The 18,272-nt window shown below is 40.1% G+C and overlaps 1 protein-coding gene across 1 annotated transcript in view; it reads right to left on the bottom strand.

Annotated features, from left to right (window-relative positions):
* TES (testin LIM domain protein) overlaps positions 1-18,272 on the bottom strand; it is a 58,338-nt gene that overhangs the window by 24,522 nt on the left and 15,544 nt on the right. The window contains exon 2 of the mRNA XM_089672079.1: positions 7,602-7,687. Coding sequence (XP_089528205.1) covers positions 7,602-7,687 — 86 coding nt within the window. The remainder of the gene's footprint in view (positions 1-7,601; positions 7,688-18,272) is intronic.

Genomic DNA, 18,272 nt, shown 5'->3' with positions numbered 1-18,272 from the left:
CTTGAAGGTTTATGGTTTAGTTTGGAGGCAAAATGCATACAATAAACAAGCTAAAAAGCCCAATAGCATAGCTATATTTCCAAATCCAACCTACAAATAGCATTACAGAACCAGAATATGAAGTCTGCAATACAATGTACACTTATCAAGGATCAAGTTACCAGTCTCTTTGATCACAGAAAGAAAATTAGACTTGTTTCGGGGTATGACAGTCCTAACAATTGGACAATATTGCTATAAGCTTGCCATTTTGTCATCTCACCACAGATCAGTCTTCATTTATACATACTGTACATATACAAATTGGTAAAAAAAAAAAAATAGCATTAACAATGTGTATGAAACACACTCAAATACTGTATATTGAAGGAGGTTTGCGCATTACCTTTGTTAGCTTGAGTCTTCCTCAAATGATGCTTATGAACAGGGCTGTCGTTATAAATCATGGGGTCCTGTACTACCTGACTGCCCCCCTTCAGAATTACAAAAGTGATAACTCTTTAAAATCTTCTCCCCCCCCCCCCCCCCCCCAATTTAAAAAATTTTTTTACAAAAATTTAATATATACTTTTTTCTTACATTGTTTACTTTTTTTACAACGCTGTTGTGGGGGAGCTTGGATGAAATATTAGGGATTCCTGACATCTCACCTTTGAGACAGAGAAAGGCATTGAGGGCACACATTCTTCAGTTCCTTTCTCTGTGTCCTCAGCTACACTGAAGATGAATGAACAGGAGACAGAGGCTCCTGCTCCTTCATAAACTGAAGCATAGTAAAAACACAGGGATTGGTGCGGCAGGACAATTACAGAACGATGCACTGTGTCTCTCCCTCCAGAAGCTGAAAGCCAGCAGGAAGGGAGATGGGGAGAAACGAGCTTTCAGCTGCTAGGAAGAAGAGACACAGACAGTGCATTGTTCTGTACTTTTCCTTCCGTCCCGCCGCACCAATCCCACTGCTGTCCGGGTCCCCCCTGTGTGCCCAGGCCCCCTACAGGCCTGGTGGTACTCCCCTAATTGGCAGCCCTACTTATAAAACAAGGTGTGCAAAACCGGTTTTTACTAATATTTCTATTTATTCCCAGATTCAAAGCAGAATGCTACACCTAGAACACTACATTTAATTTGCTTCACATTCAGATGTAAAGAGCAGAATCAATACCACGGTTACTTGCAAGGGACTTAAATTGAGCACTACTTTTCCTTTAAACGGAGAGGCCAGGAAAATAAAAATATTCCTCTACAAGTCCTAATCTAATGAATGCTGAATTTACTTATGTTCAAAACTCTGAAATTAATGGCTGAAGACCATCTGGTCCACTTATCTCTATGTATACAGAAAGGATCCAGAAGAGCTCTTAGATGCTCATTAATTTCTAACATCTTAAATCAAATCTCAGTTTTCAGTTACAGGCATGTTAAAAAGGGAAACTGCAGAAATCAAACCTAACTTCAAAAGTCTGTAAATATAATTTAGTATGAAAAACGGTCATATGAAATTATGTTGCTATCCTTTGGTACTCCCCACTAGCTGCACAAAATTCAAGGTATTCTCTTGTCTGGCTACTAGTGTGCCCAGCTGTCTATTTCTCAGCTGATCTGTCAGAAAGAGGCAACTGTCAGTAAGAATCAGTGAAAGGTTGTGAAATTAGCAATTTACACCAATAATTAATTCAACATTATTCAATGAAAGGGTTCTTGCAATTCAGGTATGTTCCAAAAACCTTGATAAACTAGAAATACAGAAAGATGCATCAAAAATGCTAATGTAAACCAATGAATCTGGATAAAGACTTACTTTTAAAGAATAAAAAACAAAAAAAAGAAAACAAAAAAAAGAAGGGGGGGGGGGGAAGAGGAGGAGAAGTTGATAGAACAGCTATAAAGGAAAGTCAAAATGTTTCACTTTCAGTGTCATCCTATGGACTATATATGCAGTATTTTCACCTAGCTGTATAAATGCTATCAATGTGAATACCTGTTTTATTGCAAATCACATTAAATGGCATTTTTTGCCTTTTTCAGAAAACCTTTTCTAGTTATGTTTAATCCAGACCACTTTCTAAAGTATAGTAACACACAGGGAGAACAGCTAAATTTTTCATCAGACATACAATAAAAGTCGAACTCCAGGCATAATTTATGCAGTTGTGCATTCCTTTAAAAATAACTACAGTTGCAAGAAAAAGTATGTGAACCCCTTGGGATTACGTGGAGTTTTGCATGAATTGGGCATAAAATGAGCACGAACATTAGATGTTGCCACGGTTTAATTGCACATAACATGTAAACATTCACAGTGCAGGGAGGAAAAAGTATGTGAGGCCCTAGTTTAATGACTTCTCCCAGAGCTAATTGGAGCCAGGAGTGAGCCAACCTTGACTCCAATCAGTGTGATGATATTGGATATGTTGCTGACAGCTGTCCTGCCCTTAAAAAAAACACACCTGTTTTGGGTTTACTGGTTTCAAGAAGCACTGTCTGATGTGAACCATGCCTCGCAGAAAAGAGCTCTCAGAAGACCTACGATCAAGAATTGTTGACTTGCATGAAGCTGGAAAGGGTTACAAATGTATCTCCAAAAGCCTTGATGTTCATGTGTCCACAGTAAGACAGACTGTCTACAGATGGAGAAAGTTTAGCACTGTTGCTACTCTCCCTAGGCGTGGTCGTCCTGTAAAAATGACTGCAAGAGCACAGCGCAGAATGCTGCATGAGGTAAAGAAGAATCCCAGAGTGTCAGCTAAAGACCTACAGAAATCTCTGGCACATGCTAACATTTTTGTTGACACATCTACAATAAGGAAAACATTAAACAAGAATGGAGTACATGGGAGGACACCACGGAGGAAGCCATTGCTGTCCAAAAAGAATATTGCAGCACGTTTGAAGTTTGCAAAAGAGCACCTGGATGTTCCACAGCACTACTGGCAAAATATACTGTTTACAGATGAAACCAAGATTGAGTTGTTTGGGAAGAACACACAACACTATGTGTGGAGAAAAAAAAGGCACAGCACACAAACATCAAAACCTCATCCCCACTGTAAAACATGGAGGAGGGAGCATCATGGTTTGGGGCTGCTTTGCTGCCTCAGGGTCTGGACGGATTGTTGTCATTGATGGGAAAATGAATTCCAGAGTTTATCAAGACATTTTGCAGGAAAACGTACGACCATCTGTCCGCCAACTGAAGCTCCGCAGAGGATAGGTGATGCAACAGGACAATGACCCAAAGCATACAAGTAATTCAACAAAACAATGGCTGCAACAGCACAGAATACGCCTTCTGGAGTGGCCCAGTCAGAGTCCTGACCTCAACTAGATTGAAATGCTGTGGCATGACCTTAAGAGAGTGATTCACACCAGACATCCCAAGAATATTGCTACACTGAAACAGTTTTGTGAAGAGGAGTGGTCCAAAATTACTCCAGATCATTGTGCAGGTCTGATCTGCAACTACAGGAAACGTTTTGTTGAGGTTATTGCTGCCAAAAGGAGGGTCAACCAGTTATTAAGCCCAAAAGGTTCACATACTTTTTCCTCCCTGCACTGTGAATGTTTACATGTTATGTGCAATTAAACCATGGCAACATCTAATGTTTGTGTAGTATTATGTTCAGCAGACTGTGTTCTTCTATTGTTGTGACTTAGATGACGTTCAGAGCACATTTTATGCCAAATTCATGCAAAACTCCACGTAATCCCAAGGGGTTCACATACTTTTTCTTGCAACTGTATATGTATTTTTACATAGAGCTAGCAAAAGCATTAAAACACACACACACACACACACACACACACCTGTCATGCTGTGCACAGCAGCATTCCAACTGCAAGAGGGACGGGCAGAATTAAGGCAGACCATAAAATTTATTCTCCCCCCCACCCCCATGTTCACATTCTGTACAACCAGTCTGCCCATAGATGGATTGAAATTCAGCTGGTCCCTGCCAAACCGGGCTAATTATGAGGGTCCTTTTCACACGATGCGGACCTGTTTAGCAGATTCGCTTGCTCATCGGGGGATCTATCCGCTGAGCAAGCGGATGACAGCTCTGTCTGTTCCACTGCTGCAGAGAGTTTCTGGTTCTCCTCAATGGGCGGTCGGATGAAAATGGACAACCTGTCCGTTTTCATCCGATGCGACAGGTGGATTCCCATTGGACACTTCTGCATTCGCATATGCTGACTGGAACATGCTGACAGAAGAAGATAACAGAAGTAAAAACACAAAAGGTTTTTCTGGTGTGATGATGCTCTTGTTATTCAATCAACAGGCCAGGGGTGGGGAGGGGGATAATTGTATATTTGCAAACCCAATTCCAAAAAAGCTGGGATGCGGTGTTAAATCTACATAAAAACGAACACAAGGATACAAAACTTAGATTTTATTCACAATAGAAAAAACAAAAATGTTTAAAGAAAAAAAATACCAATTTATAAAAAAACAAAACAAACTAAAAACCACACATACAACCACCACCCACAGTTATCTAGATGGGGGTATATGCTTCTCAAAAACCTGGATATATCTTTCAGCTTGAATGGTGCCTTTCCAGATCTGCAAGCTGCCTATTCCATACACACTAATGGATCAACAGAGCATGCAGGCTTTTGAACTGAGTGCTGATAACAACCTGGAAGGTTACTCTCCTTTTTAGTCTGGAGGATGTGGCACCCATGGCTGCCAAAAATGTCAAATTTTGATTTGTCTGACCACTGAAAACACAGACCATTTTTAATGAGCTTTGGCCCAGAGAAGACAACAGCATTTCTGGGTCATGTTCAGTTCGAGCCTTAGCTTGCATTTTTGGATGGCACAGTGAACCGTGTGATTTTTAAAATTATTCCTGAGCCCATGCAGTGATGTCCATCATAGAAACATGCCTGCGTTTAATGCAGTGCCATCTGAGGGCCTGAAGATCATGGGCAACTAATATTGCCTTTTGGTCTTGTCTCTTGTGCAAAGGGATGATGATGATATTATGTACTGTAGATGAAGATATTGAAAGTTTTTGCAATTTTATTTTGAACATTATTTTGATATTGTTCAACAATTTTTAGATGCAGCTTTTCACAGATTGGTGAACCTCTGACTCACCCTTTGCATAGCCAATCATGTTACTGACCCATTGCCAATTAACCCAATTAGTTGCAAACTGTTCTTCCAGCTCTTGTTAGTACTGCTTACGTTGCTAGCTTTTTTTGCCCTGTCCCAACTTTTTTTTTTTTTTTTTTTTTAGATATTTTGCTATAATCAATTCCAGAATAAGCAAATTACAATTTTTTTTTCTTAAAATGGTACAATTTTCACAGTTTAACATATTGGGAACATAAGGGAAACATACCACTAATGCAATAAAAGAGGAATAAAAAACAAATACTGTATGCACTCACATGACCCCAGCAGGGGTGTGCACCTTTATATCCTGTCATGGACATATGGATATTGTGTTGACCAGGGACACAGCCTGGTAAACGCCAGCAGAATCCTTCCTCTGTACTCAACCAGCAGGCTCGAAAGACAGAGCACTCCCGGCTCCTGACATCTACCAATCCCTCCCCGGGTTCTGAGGAAAAAAAGGTATACAGATATCCCTCTGACAGAGTGAATCATGGGTCACTCCTACACTTTACATAGGGGGCTGCCGGGACGATAAGTGTTTTGGGGGCGTATCCCCCTTTTATCAAGTCTGTTGGCAACACTGACTTTTAGTGTATGAATAAGAGTAATGCCTACTTATTATACAGGACTTATATAGCGCCGACAGTTTGCTCAGCGCTTTACATTATGGAGGGAGATAGTACAGTAACAATACAAGAGGGATTAGAGGGCCCTGCTCCTTGGAGTTTACAATCTAGTTGGGTTAATAATGTCAAGAGTCTCTTCCAGTAACCCTTATGATGTCTTTCAGTAGTTCAGTAAGACATTAGGTAGCCAATTTGCTGAATATTATATTAACATATTTAAAAGTAAAAGGAAGCTATAAACAGTGATCCTGCTGCTCATGCAATGACCAATACCATGGAATATGCAGTTCAATTTTGGGCACCAATTCACAAATAACATTGGGGAACTGGAGAAAGAACAGAGAAGGGCAACCAAACTGATAAGAGGCATGGAGGAGCTCCGCTATGAGAAAAGATTAGAGGAACTGAATGTATTCGCTCAAGAAGAGGAGAATAAGGGGGGAAATGATCAACATGTATAAATACATCAGTGGTTCATACAGTAAACCCGGTGTAGAGCTATTCACCCTGAGGTCATCACAGAGGACAAGGGGGTATTCTACGTCTGGAGGAAAAGAAATTTAATCTGTAAAAACACAGAAAGGTTTCTTCACAGTACCAGCTGTGAAAATGTGGAATAGACTAGCTAGCTCATTGGATTGCTATAAAAAAAAAAAAAAAAAAAAAAAAAAGGCCTGGTTTCGTTCTTAGATACACAGAATATAACTGGATACTAACATTTATAGGTAAAATTGTTCCAGGGAATATCCGATTAAATCTTGGGGGATCAGGAAGCAATTTTTTTCCCCTGCAGGAGCAAACTGGTTCATGCTTTGCTAGGTTTTTTGCCTTTCTCTGGATCAACTGTTGGTTTAGGATTAAAACTTTTTTTTTTTTTTTTTAAATGGTTGAACTGGATGGACTTTTGTCTTTTTTTCAGTCAGACTAACTATGTAACCATGCCTGAATGAGAAATTAACAACTTACTGCTACTATAGGGAGAAAGTGGTCAAAACAATCTTTGCAAAACCAGAACTTTAATTCCTTTTCTCAATAAGAAGAGAAAGTAAAAGCAATAACCCTAATGTTCATTTTGCTTTAGTCTGTTAGACAAGGTCTCAAGACTGGCAACTGATTCTGTACCTCCTAAGGAGACAACGGTCTGTCCTAAAGTCTTGTTGGGTACAGCGTTCAGATAATTAAAAATCTTAGACGTCTGTCTACCTTTAGTAACCAAAATAATAATCTATTATATTGCTGGGTTTAATAAAAGGGAACAGTGCAATCACCATTTATAGGTTATATTTTGAGAACTTTCTAGGTTTTAGCGACAGCAGCTTTCCCCCTTCCAGATATTTGTTTATACATTTTTTTCCCTCACATGGTGCAGACTATTTTTTGTTATCTTGTTATGTTTCTCACTAGAAGTAATAAAACTTTCCTCAACTTGCAGATCAGGAAAAAAAAAACAAAAATCAAATGCTATCCATGTAGTAGTACCAGCTTAAAAGTAAAAACTCAAGCCAAAAACACTTTTTATATAGGTTTTTATTGCTGGGGAGAGGTTCCTTCCCTTGCCATCTTGGTGACAATGCTGTCACTGGGATAGGAGGTGTGAGGAAGGGATATCTCCCAAATGAGACCACAGACAGCAGCAAAAGAGCTAATCTTCCACCACTCTTTCTGTTATTTAAAAGTAGCTGAAAATCCATTCTGAAGGAATAGTACATTAATTATAGCTAATACAAGTAATACCATTTCAGTTTTACTTATGGATCATGTCGCTTCATGTGGCATGTCTATGTCAAAGGATGGATAGATTACCCGATTATCCAGTTAAACAAATTTATAGGGGAAGAAACACTTACCTCCAAAAGTGAAGCTCAAAACCCTCACATTTATCCTTACATTTTAAGCAAGGTGCTCCAGCTCCTTCTTCATGACCTAAAGTCATCTGTCAAAAGAAAAATACACAGTGATAAATATACATAACCCTATCTTTTACATTTTCCAGGTTCCTGAGCCTAATACAATGGATTATTAAAAGACAGGAGACAAGAACAAGAGTTGTAAAGGTCGATTCATGCAGCATGCTGTACATTAAATGGTTTTATATAGAGATCGAGTAAACATAGGCAAAGCCATTAGAGAAAAAAAAAAGGGGGAGGAGGTCTTGTAAAGCATTTCTTGCATAACATTCGGTTTTTGATATACAGCACCAGATAAAGGATAATATTACATTGTCACTGATTTATTGGTGGTATTAAAATAGTTTTTGAAAGTAAATTCTAATACTATTAAGGCAGTGAAATGGAGTCTATATGTCAGAGATATTTAAAAGTATACTTTCCCCATTTGCAAACTATCCATTTCTTCAATATGACAGTTTGCTCTATATGTCAGCCTGCCATAGATGGATCGAATCTTGGCTGGTTCAGCAGGGACTGGCCGAGATTCGATCCATCTATGGGTAGGTGGATTAGACTGACCAATAAAATGCAGAACCAGACTGATTTTTTTCATAAGATCAATGCCGGTGGAAGTGTGTTGATGGGGAAAATCAAGTAATATTCTTTCCTTCCACCTGTGATTGTGCAATTTTCTTTCCTTCAATCTATGGGCTGCTGTAAACCTTTTAAAGAAAGATAAAAAGGGAATGTGTCTGGAGTCCAATTCATCCAAACACATTAGCGGTTACAACATCTGCCTTAGGTAGAACAAAGAAATCCCAGAAATTCAAATTGTCGGTCCTTCCAATGTGCACCTTCTTTGCCAGTTTCAGATTGAGAAGCTGCTTAATATAGAGATTGTGCTTTGTGAAAATCCAAAAGATGACTTTTTGATATATAAATAAAAAAAAAAAAAAAGGGGAAGAACCAATGTGGAAGTTGCCCCACTCCTCACTGTGGTGCATACTCTTAAAAAGCCCAGACTAGGGAAAATGCAATTTAAGATCCAAGAGCTCGGTTGGAGATACATGAAAGCTGTATACTATGTCAAGAAACCCGATTCCTGCTATCCTGGTCTAATTAATAAGAGAACTGAGAGCCTCAAGTTAGGCCTTCTCTCTGTTCATGGTTATGCCCATCCCAACTTTTTCCTTTTATTTTAAAATGCATAACTACTGCTAGAGCTTTAGAGTGTCTCCATTGTTGAGGCTATATGTTTCGCTTACAGATAAGATTGTATAAACAAAGCCATAAAAAGAATACTCGGTCATCATTTCCTAATGCGGAACTAAACCCACCTAATAATTTCAGCCAAGGAAGCTGCCATCTTAGCCTTTGTTTGACCACATGTGCAGCACCATCGCAGCTGCCCATAGATGGTTTGAAATTTGGCCACTTCCAGTTGAACAAGCTGAATTTCGATCCATCTATGGCTGGCCTTGGGGTGTCTGGATTCTGGATGAAGTAGTAAAGCAGACACTTGTATAGTAGCATGGTTAGTCTGAGAAGAGGGTAGTGGTAAACTAGAAAATTTACATGAGCTTGGTTAACACTGAAACTGAGCTCCAGCTAACACTTTATTAGCAGTTACAACAGCTTTTTCCTCTTGGCATAAAAAGGTTTACATACAGTAAATTGATAAAAGCTGGCCATTTTAAGCACCCCTGCCAGCCGTAAAGGGTTTGTCTTCACCCTCTGATTGTCACTTTGTCTGGAGAGCTTTACTGGCTGAATCAAAATAATTGTAACCTGCAGTACAAAAACTTTTGATTTAACCCTTTTGCTGTCAAATCTGTACAATGTACAGGCGGCTTTTACACACACTCCCTGTGGCTGCAGCCACAGAGCATCTGTATACCTGACAAGCAGACTCCTCAGTATCAGAAGAAGCAGTCCAGCTCCTCCGGATTGCTTCCACACACTCTTGGTAACGTGTGCGCCCCCCCATATTGTATCCCGGGCTCCAGTTGCCCATCTAAGAGCCCAGGACTGGCATAGTGGGTGCCTCCAGGTAGGGGGAGGGGAGCTAAGGACACACATCCCCTCTCCTCCCCTTCTTGCTGCCGACCTGGAAGAGACACACACGTCTGCTTTGCATTACATTTAGTGGTGCACAGGGGAGATATGCAGGGTCTTCGAGGCCCCGGATGTCTCATTAAAGAAAACTGGTCACCAATAAATCATCAGAGGACAGGAAAAAAAAAAAAAAAAAAAAAAAAAAAAAAGTAAAATATTAAAGTCACGCCCAAGCGCATAAAATCCCCCCCCCCCATAAATATTTGAAGCTTCCCCCCACATATGACCCTAAAAACACACACAAAAAAGTTGTTTGCGATACACATCTTGCATATCACTATGCATGCTGGAAAGAGAGCAATGTTTCTAGCATCAGACCTCCTCTGTAACCCTAAACTGATGAACTATATGGGGCTTTTAAAGAGTCGCCTATGGAAAATATGTTACTGAAGTTTGCCACCACATCACAGGTTTGACATGTTAGATATCTATTTACTTGGTGCAACCTCATCTTTTATAAAAGATGGGTAATTTGTGTTTTTGTGCCCTAATTTTAACTTTTTAGTGTATTTTTGACCGAAATTGTGTTTCCTAGACCTTTGCAGTAATAGCGTGCGACATAAAAAAATTGAAACTACTACGGTTTATTCTCTAGGGTGTCAGCTTTCAGTTTTACATACATTTTTGGGCCTAAAATGATTTTTTTTAAAGATTTTTTTTTTTTTTTTTTTTTTTTAAACAAGTGGCTCCAACATCAAAAGGGTTAAAGTGGTTGTAAACCTCAGACATGAGAAATTAAAAACATATCCCACTATATAGTGTGTGCCAACTTGAATCCAAAAGCACAGAGTCTGGTTTTTCTCTGATCTCTCATCACTCTGCTAATCTATTAGCAGCGAGTCATGCATATACCAAACACTTCAGCCTCCTGTGAGATGGACAAGACCCACGCCCTGCACACAGCAGATGACCCAAAGACTAAGCTTAGTGTTTCTCTGAACCTGTATACAGCAGGGTGTGTCCCTTACCTCCAATCAGCTATCAAATCATGGAGCTCTGTGCTCTAGCTCTGCAGTGAGTGATGTCAGATCCCCACCTCCTTGCTCTCTGCTGCTGTATAAAATGTGTGTTATGGAAGACTGTAGGGGAAAGAGCTACAGATAAACAGGTACAACGTATGTAGGAGCCTGCTGCATGCTTGACGACATCAGAACATTCCACTGCTCAAAAGCACTAAAGAGTGGGCGTACAGGAGCTACAGGGACCAGTCCTGAGCAGAGAGGGTCAGGTAAGTATATCTTCCCTAGACTGATCATCTGAGGCCAGTCATTTCACTTGGTATATGCAAGTGTTTACAGCCACTTAAGGGAAGTTTTTTTTTGTGTGTCAAAGAGGGGAAATTAGAAGAGCAATGGCAAGTGATAGCACACCGATTAAGAATGACAGCACAGACACATAGGAAAACCCAGTGCAAGTTGGAAAGGTCTCATACCAAAAGAAAAAAATGCACACATACTTTTATTTCTCTTGGCTTTACTAAAGCAGATGTAGTCCCTGTAATGTGTTTAAGCTCTTAGAAATGCCAGCCTTGAAGTCCAACTCCAGAAGGGGGTAAAAAAAAAAACAAACAAAAAAAAAACAAAAACACACACACGTTTTCCCTTGCAGTGGGGTCAGGCCCACACTGCAAGAGTTAAGTGCTAGTCTTGTCCAGGGTAGAGGAGAAAGCCTTACAGTATACTCATCTGATCCTCTGCTCCACCAGAATAGGACGCTCCCCCACGATCCAGCGGTGGACTGTTCCTGGCAGCCTCACATCCAGGACAGGGTCTATGGAGCCTGCTGCATGCTCGAGGACATCAGAACATTCCACTGCTCAAAATCACTAGAAAGCAGGGGTGCAGGAGCTACAGGGACCAGTCTTGAGCAGAGAGGGTCAGGTAAGTATATCTTCCCTAGACAAAAACAAGCAATTAACCCATTAACCCTTACAGTGCAGTCACAGCTCCACTGCAAGGAAATTTTTTTGCCCAGAGTTCAGCTTTAAATTTATCAAGCTAAAAAAAGCATGGCTCTGTAGAATGGTAGGGGACAGAATTGAGAGCCAGTAAGCATTCTGAAACAGAAAAAATGGTTTTGTGTCACATGGACAGACAAGTAGGCTGGGAATTATTATTATTATACAGGATTTATAAAGCACCAACAGTTTGCTCAGCGCTTTACAATATAAAGGGAGACAATACAGCAACAATACAGTTCAATACCAGAGGGGTAGAAGGGCCCTGCTCCTTGGAGCTTACAATCTAGGAGATATACTTTGCTGGAAGTTACAAAACAGGTAATCCCCAAGGCCTCAGTCATTCATTATGGTGCGTTAAGATGTGCAGAGTTAAAAAGAACAAGTTCACCTTTAATAATAATAAAAAAAAAAAATTATAATCACTTTTACAGGCTGCAATGTAGGAAAAAAAAATGCATGCAAAAGCATTGTATCCTCATCAGATCGCGGGTGCAAAGCCAGACTCGAGTAGACGAAGTACACGCTCTGCCTATGTTTCATACAGGCAGGTAGTTACTAAATTGCAGGAAGACTCAAAACTAGGAGACAGGTCGCCAGCGCCTTTGCAGTTCATTAAGAACTACAAGCAATCAACTGAAACGACTGATGGTAGTTGTAGTTCATTCACAATATTCTGAATGCAGTTTTTAAAAATTGTGACAGCAGGTGTGAAGTAGAGGCAGGAGCTGGAACATGTTACATGTTTTACTCTAAATACAGGTGGGACGTGTAACATGTTCCAAACGTAAACTTATCCTTTAAGGCGGCCTATTTATTTTGAATGAACAGGATAGACATCACAATGTGGTTCATTGTGTACTGCAGTGCAGATGCATTGCCCAATACCATAAAAATGTGTGGGGGAACCATTCATAAGAAATGCACGTTTTACCACACATTACCAGAACACAAAAATTTTACTGTGCACTAAAGAGCCTGGAAGATTCCCCCCCACCCAATCTTCTAAAATGTCAAAACAGGCTAGCAGCCCTTGAAACCAGCATTACTGGTTAATTTTTATATTAAAGTTTCCACTATAGTTGCTGGCCATTGCGATTCTCTTGCTTGATTCTCTCACACACACACATGCGCACGCATGCACACACACAGAGCCTAAAGCGTTTATAAAATCTGATGTGTTCATCTCCATAATAAAGAAGTCTTCAATAAACAACTCCAATAGAGTTTTACATATGATTTTTATATTTAGTAACTTTATGGGCTTCATCAAAAACATTTTGTAGCTGCAAATTAGAACAGTGTAGCAGTTTGGAAATATTCTGACAATGTCCTATATACAAAAGGCTTTCAATTTATGCATGTATACTTTTATGGATGCCTTGTGCTTCAGATCAGACCCTAACAATTCAAATGGTGTTAAAGAGATTTTGAATTCACTTTCCTAACATACAACATATACAGTATTTGGATTGAAATACCCTTCTGTTAAAAAGGGTATTTAAATCCAATAACAAAAATGTAATATACTGCAGCACACCCAGTCCTTCATAAATTTGAAAATTATTTCACTTGGTGAATCTGCAGTTAATAGCAGTATTTTTGCACCAGAACAGAGATACAGAACCCACCGCTGTCTCCTCTCTTGCATTAAATAGGATGATGCATTTTGTAGTCCAGAGATAGTTGAGTGTTACAGTGTTAGTAAACCGCAATTTAAAAATAAATAAAATCCCCTGGAAGGCAATTGCATATGAAATACTTACCTTAGAACAAAGCCCTCCAGCAGTGAGCTGTCACCGCTGACAAGTCATCTTCACCTGGTCTTCCTTAGGGGTTTGTGAGCACAGGCTGTCTGAATGGGCGAGACATGACATCACTTGGGCCTACAATAGTTGGGCCAACTTCTGAGATTTACATCAGAAATAGGAGGAAAAAAAAAAAAAAAAAAAAAAAAAAAAAAAAAAAAAAAGAGCCCATAGATTAGTCAGTTAATGTTCATTTAAATGAACCTCTATGAGCAGGTAAACTCAGATGCAGAAGCCATTGGCATTTACAATCTTATGGTCTTTCACTTGCAAGGACAGCTGTAGGTGGCACTCCGGGCTTGGCAAAGCTGTAGGTGGCACTCCGGGCTTGGCAAAGCACCAAAGGTTTTACGCTAGAACACCTGAATACATAAACATCAGTGCATGAGGCCTATACATGTGCTGTGAAAACCTCTGCAAAACTGACAGCACTATTGGCTTTATCTCTGGTAACCTCACATAAAAACAATATTGTTTAGTGGTTTTATTGTAGTAAACTCATAAACGGTTTATTTTAATCTTCAGGGTATTGGTCACATGTCTGAGAATTGTTAAGCATGTTCTAGTACTGCTGTTTGCAATCACTTTGTAGACACAATAGCAACAGTGCCGAGTCTTCATATGAAAACTGACCAATTGAGGGGAAAAAAAAAAAAAAAGGAGAAGAGAAGGACTAAAAGTCTGTCTCAAACATTGCAACCCTTTCCAGTCTTATAGGCATTAACTATTAGATCTGCCAAAATCTCACGTATAATTATATCCGGGTCTTTTTTTCAGCTGGAACTCCACCACCACTGGCTCAGGCTCTCTGCTTCACGTTCACCACTATCATTTGTAAACACAGAAGTTGGGCTTCAAGGGAGATGCAGGTGCCCTGGGTGCAGTGCAGATGCTTACACCCCCACTGGATGATCTCTATGCAAGTGAGAGGTGGAGCCACCTACAGTGTATGGGGAGGTACTGGAGCTGGCTGGGTGCTTCAGCTTAATATAGCAACAAAAGTAAGACATATGAAAGACAGTGGAGCTTCCAAAGGGGGGGGGGGGGGTGTATATATATATGTGTGTGTGTGGTTGGGTTGAGGTTGAGTTAGTGCACCTAATTTCTAAGAAAAAAACAAAAGACCTGACCATATCCATAACTTAAAAATACATTAAACTATTTAAAATAGTTGTCAGAACGCATGGGAGATTCACACCAGAGAAAAGAAAGATATTCCCAATCTTCCAGTGAGTACACTAGTTCTGGTGACAAGGGAAATCTACCTAGTGGGACACAAATGGCAAAAATAAACCTTGCAGGGATTATGGCCCTCCCTTACGCTAACCAAAAATGGGAGGGGGGGGAAAGAATTTAAAAAAAAAAAAAGTTAGTTTTGTACTTGGGATGTATCAAAGTACAAAAAGAATTCTGCTGTGCATGTAGTATAGTGACACAGGGGTGCTTATCTGCAACTTAGTAACTTCTAGCAGAGTTACATACAACGTAACATTAATGTGTCTGGCTGTGCTTGGTTTATCTTGGCAAACTATCTGCTGATTGTCATGCTGATATGATGTACTAAAGACATATGTTATTAAATGACACAAGGGTCTGTTTGTATGGCTGTATATACACCATTGCTCTCTGCAACGGTACGACAACTAGGGCTAAGCAAGGCCAGTACTACATACAGTACATACATTGTAACACAACAGGAACTGCAATCAGCTTGTTTCTTTCATATCAAGAATTCCTAAAACAGAACAGCAGAATTGTGAACAAAAAAAAAAAAAAAAAAAAAAAAAAAACACAACAAAAACACAAACAGATCAAAACCTGTCAACGCACATGCAGAAATGCATCCAGACTAAATTTCTATAGTGTGAAGCGGCCCTCAATCATTTCTAAATGGGGAATAAACGAATCGGCAGAAACTTTCATCCTCCCCATCTCTTACACAACTGATCTAAGGGGTCTCTGTGTAAACCTATGTACAGTATTTACCCTTCACATCTACACATTAAGCTGCATTTGTCTCACAAAATGGGTACAGTGTTGTATGATGACGGAATGGTCAGTCAAATGATCACAGCACTGGAACGGAAAATGACCTGGTAACAAAGGGCAATACAGGCTGGTATTAAAAAAAACATTTTTCTTGCAGACTGCAAACACTCATTTTGAAGGTCTCATTCACACAGGTGCTGAGGCCCGTAGGCCAGAATTGGCTGTTTGTTTAAGCAGCTACAGTCAACTGCTGCATGTGGGCAGTCCATATAGGTCTATGGGGAAGCAGCAACTGCACAGACATCTGCTCATCCTACATTGACAGGTATTCTGGTTAGCGGCTCCAAAAACACACACTGTCTGCATCTGACCCGCTTACCTGCACACGTGTTGTGGGCTGCCTACAGGAAGCCCCTGGTGGTTAAAGCTTCAGAGGTTCAACAGTCTAGGTGTTTTTTAACCTTCATGCATTCCCTGCATTAACCCCCCCCCCAAAAAAACAAAAACAAAACACACCCCTATTTATCCAGCACTATGCCTGGCTACAGCTCTTTTCCCTCTTCATCTTACCAATGAGAACAGAAGGAGCCATAGGCTGTCACGTCCTGTGAGGGAACGGGGGGGGGGGGGGGGTCCGGGGGGTGCAGAGGGGTTATGGCTAAATTGCACACAGCTGGGTCTTGGGACCAGAGCTGAAGGATCCATGTGTAGGCCAAGCCATGTGCGCCTACAGCCAATGAGAGTCTGATTGTGATAACTGAGCCTTCTGAGACAACTGACTGCCAAGCGTATGGAACTGGATCCACTGCATACCATGAGTGGTGAGCAGAACAACCAAACTTAATGCCAATAAAGACTGCTCCTTACTTAGCAGCCCATCAGCCATTGTGTACAATTGTAAAAAGAACAGCATCGTGTGCACCACTTTACATACAGGCCCCAACGATAGCCAGCTTAGAACTGCCGAATAGGCACCAAGTACTTTATAGTCACCTACAGGGGTACCCTTTGTTAGGAATACACACACACACACACAATTTGGATTAATATTATATTGCTTAAATGTTTACACTGGCTTAAATGTTATTTAACTTTATTGCAGTTAGTTAATGCCATATCATAGGGTGGTGTTCATACTACTTTGTCTGGCCTTTTCAAATGCCTTGCTATAATACATCTGTTTAACCTGCCATCAAGCTGCTTGTGACCCATTTTCTGTGCACGAATATAAAGTGGTAGCATACCAATGTTGAAGTTACACAGGTGTGAGCATCCTTCAACCTACTGTATAACTATGTGTGTCAGTGGGGACCAAGCATCTTAAAGTTTTGTGGCAGAGTACCCATCATACCAAGTGGCTCCTCTTGGGGAAGCACTACACTAAACATCTCCCATAAATGACTGACAATATGTTTGCATGACGGGGTTAATTATTGTGACTTGGTGAAGAAGCCTGTCTCAGGATTCTAGGATACAAAATTTTGCACACTAACAAGGTTCTACAAAACTGTACATTTGGATGAAGTGAGGAGCTCTGAACAGCAAACAGAGGGGGAAAGAAGCTAAACTCCATGCTAACCTTTTGCCCACACTTAAAGCAAATGCTCTCCTGTGTTGAAACAGAATATGCCCAATTCCCAAACTTGCATCTCTACAATAACCCTTTGAACCTACAGCAGCTATCCTGACCGTCTCCATTTCCTTTATAGCTAGCCTTTATTTTCTTGTTAAGTGAAATCAATGAACATCAATTACTTCAAAATTCATTCCTAAAGAAGGAGCCACAGTGTCTGCAAGTAAACTACTATGTTGTACCAAAACAGCAAGTCATAAAATAGCTTCTAATCAGAAGACTGTGAAATGAAGAAAGGGTTTCTTGCAAACTTAGGCCATATATGCGTATACATCTTGGGGTGGGGGGTGGGGTGGATTTGGTAAAATTGGTGCACACAGACTCTGGTGCAGCTGTGCATAGTAGCCAGAGTCTAACTTTTTTAGTGTACAATTTAGCTTTGACAAAAAAAACCTAGAGACTAATTAGTTACTATGGTCAGCTATATCACATTCCCTGTGCTGCAGTTTTAGTAGATCCCCTTCAAAGTTTAAAGCTCCATTACAAATGGTGTGATTTAAGATGCAATTCAAGTTGCACAACAATGGAAATCACATTGATGCAACTTAGCCCAGGAACTTTTTTTAAAATCATACTGTGCTATGTTGTAGTGATTCCAGTACGAATTTGGCCTCAAAGAATATGCAAACCACATCCAAGCTGCAATATATAATTACATGAAAATCAGATTGCAGTAGCGTGAACCCAATTTAAACAGATTCTAATTTTGTAATTTTTTTTTGGGGGGGGGGGGGGGGGGGGGCGCTTAAATATAAATAATAGAAAGTTCATCTTTATTTCTCTGCTTAAAAGAAAAAGGATACTATAAAACTACAGAAATAGAAAAATATAAAATATATAATACATGCTCCCCAATATTGATGAACTCAGGTTAGGCCTGAACTTAGGTTCTGACAAAACCCAGAAGGAAGCTGCACTTCCACCCAAATCAACTGTGGCCAGGACTATTCTCATCCCACAGCTGCAAATACACAAAAATGGGTGGTTAGATTTGTGATATCATTGACCCAATGGGGTTTATTTTCTAAAAGCTGGTTATTATGCACAAACTAGCCTGATTGTGCACTCTCCAATCAGCTTCCAGGTTTTATTGCTAAAGCGTAATTGGACAAGCTGAGGAAGAAACT

The sequence above is a fragment of the Staurois parvus genome, unplaced genomic scaffold, assembly GCF_062004578.1.
Source record: "Staurois parvus isolate SC_StPar_1 unplaced genomic scaffold, SC_StPar_1.0 ptg000120l, whole genome shotgun sequence".
In the NCBI taxonomy this organism is placed as follows: Eukaryota; Metazoa; Chordata; class Amphibia; order Anura; family Ranidae; genus Staurois; species Staurois parvus.
Note: the sequence above shows the minus strand (reverse complement) of the source record. Positions and strands in the feature narration are given on the sequence as shown.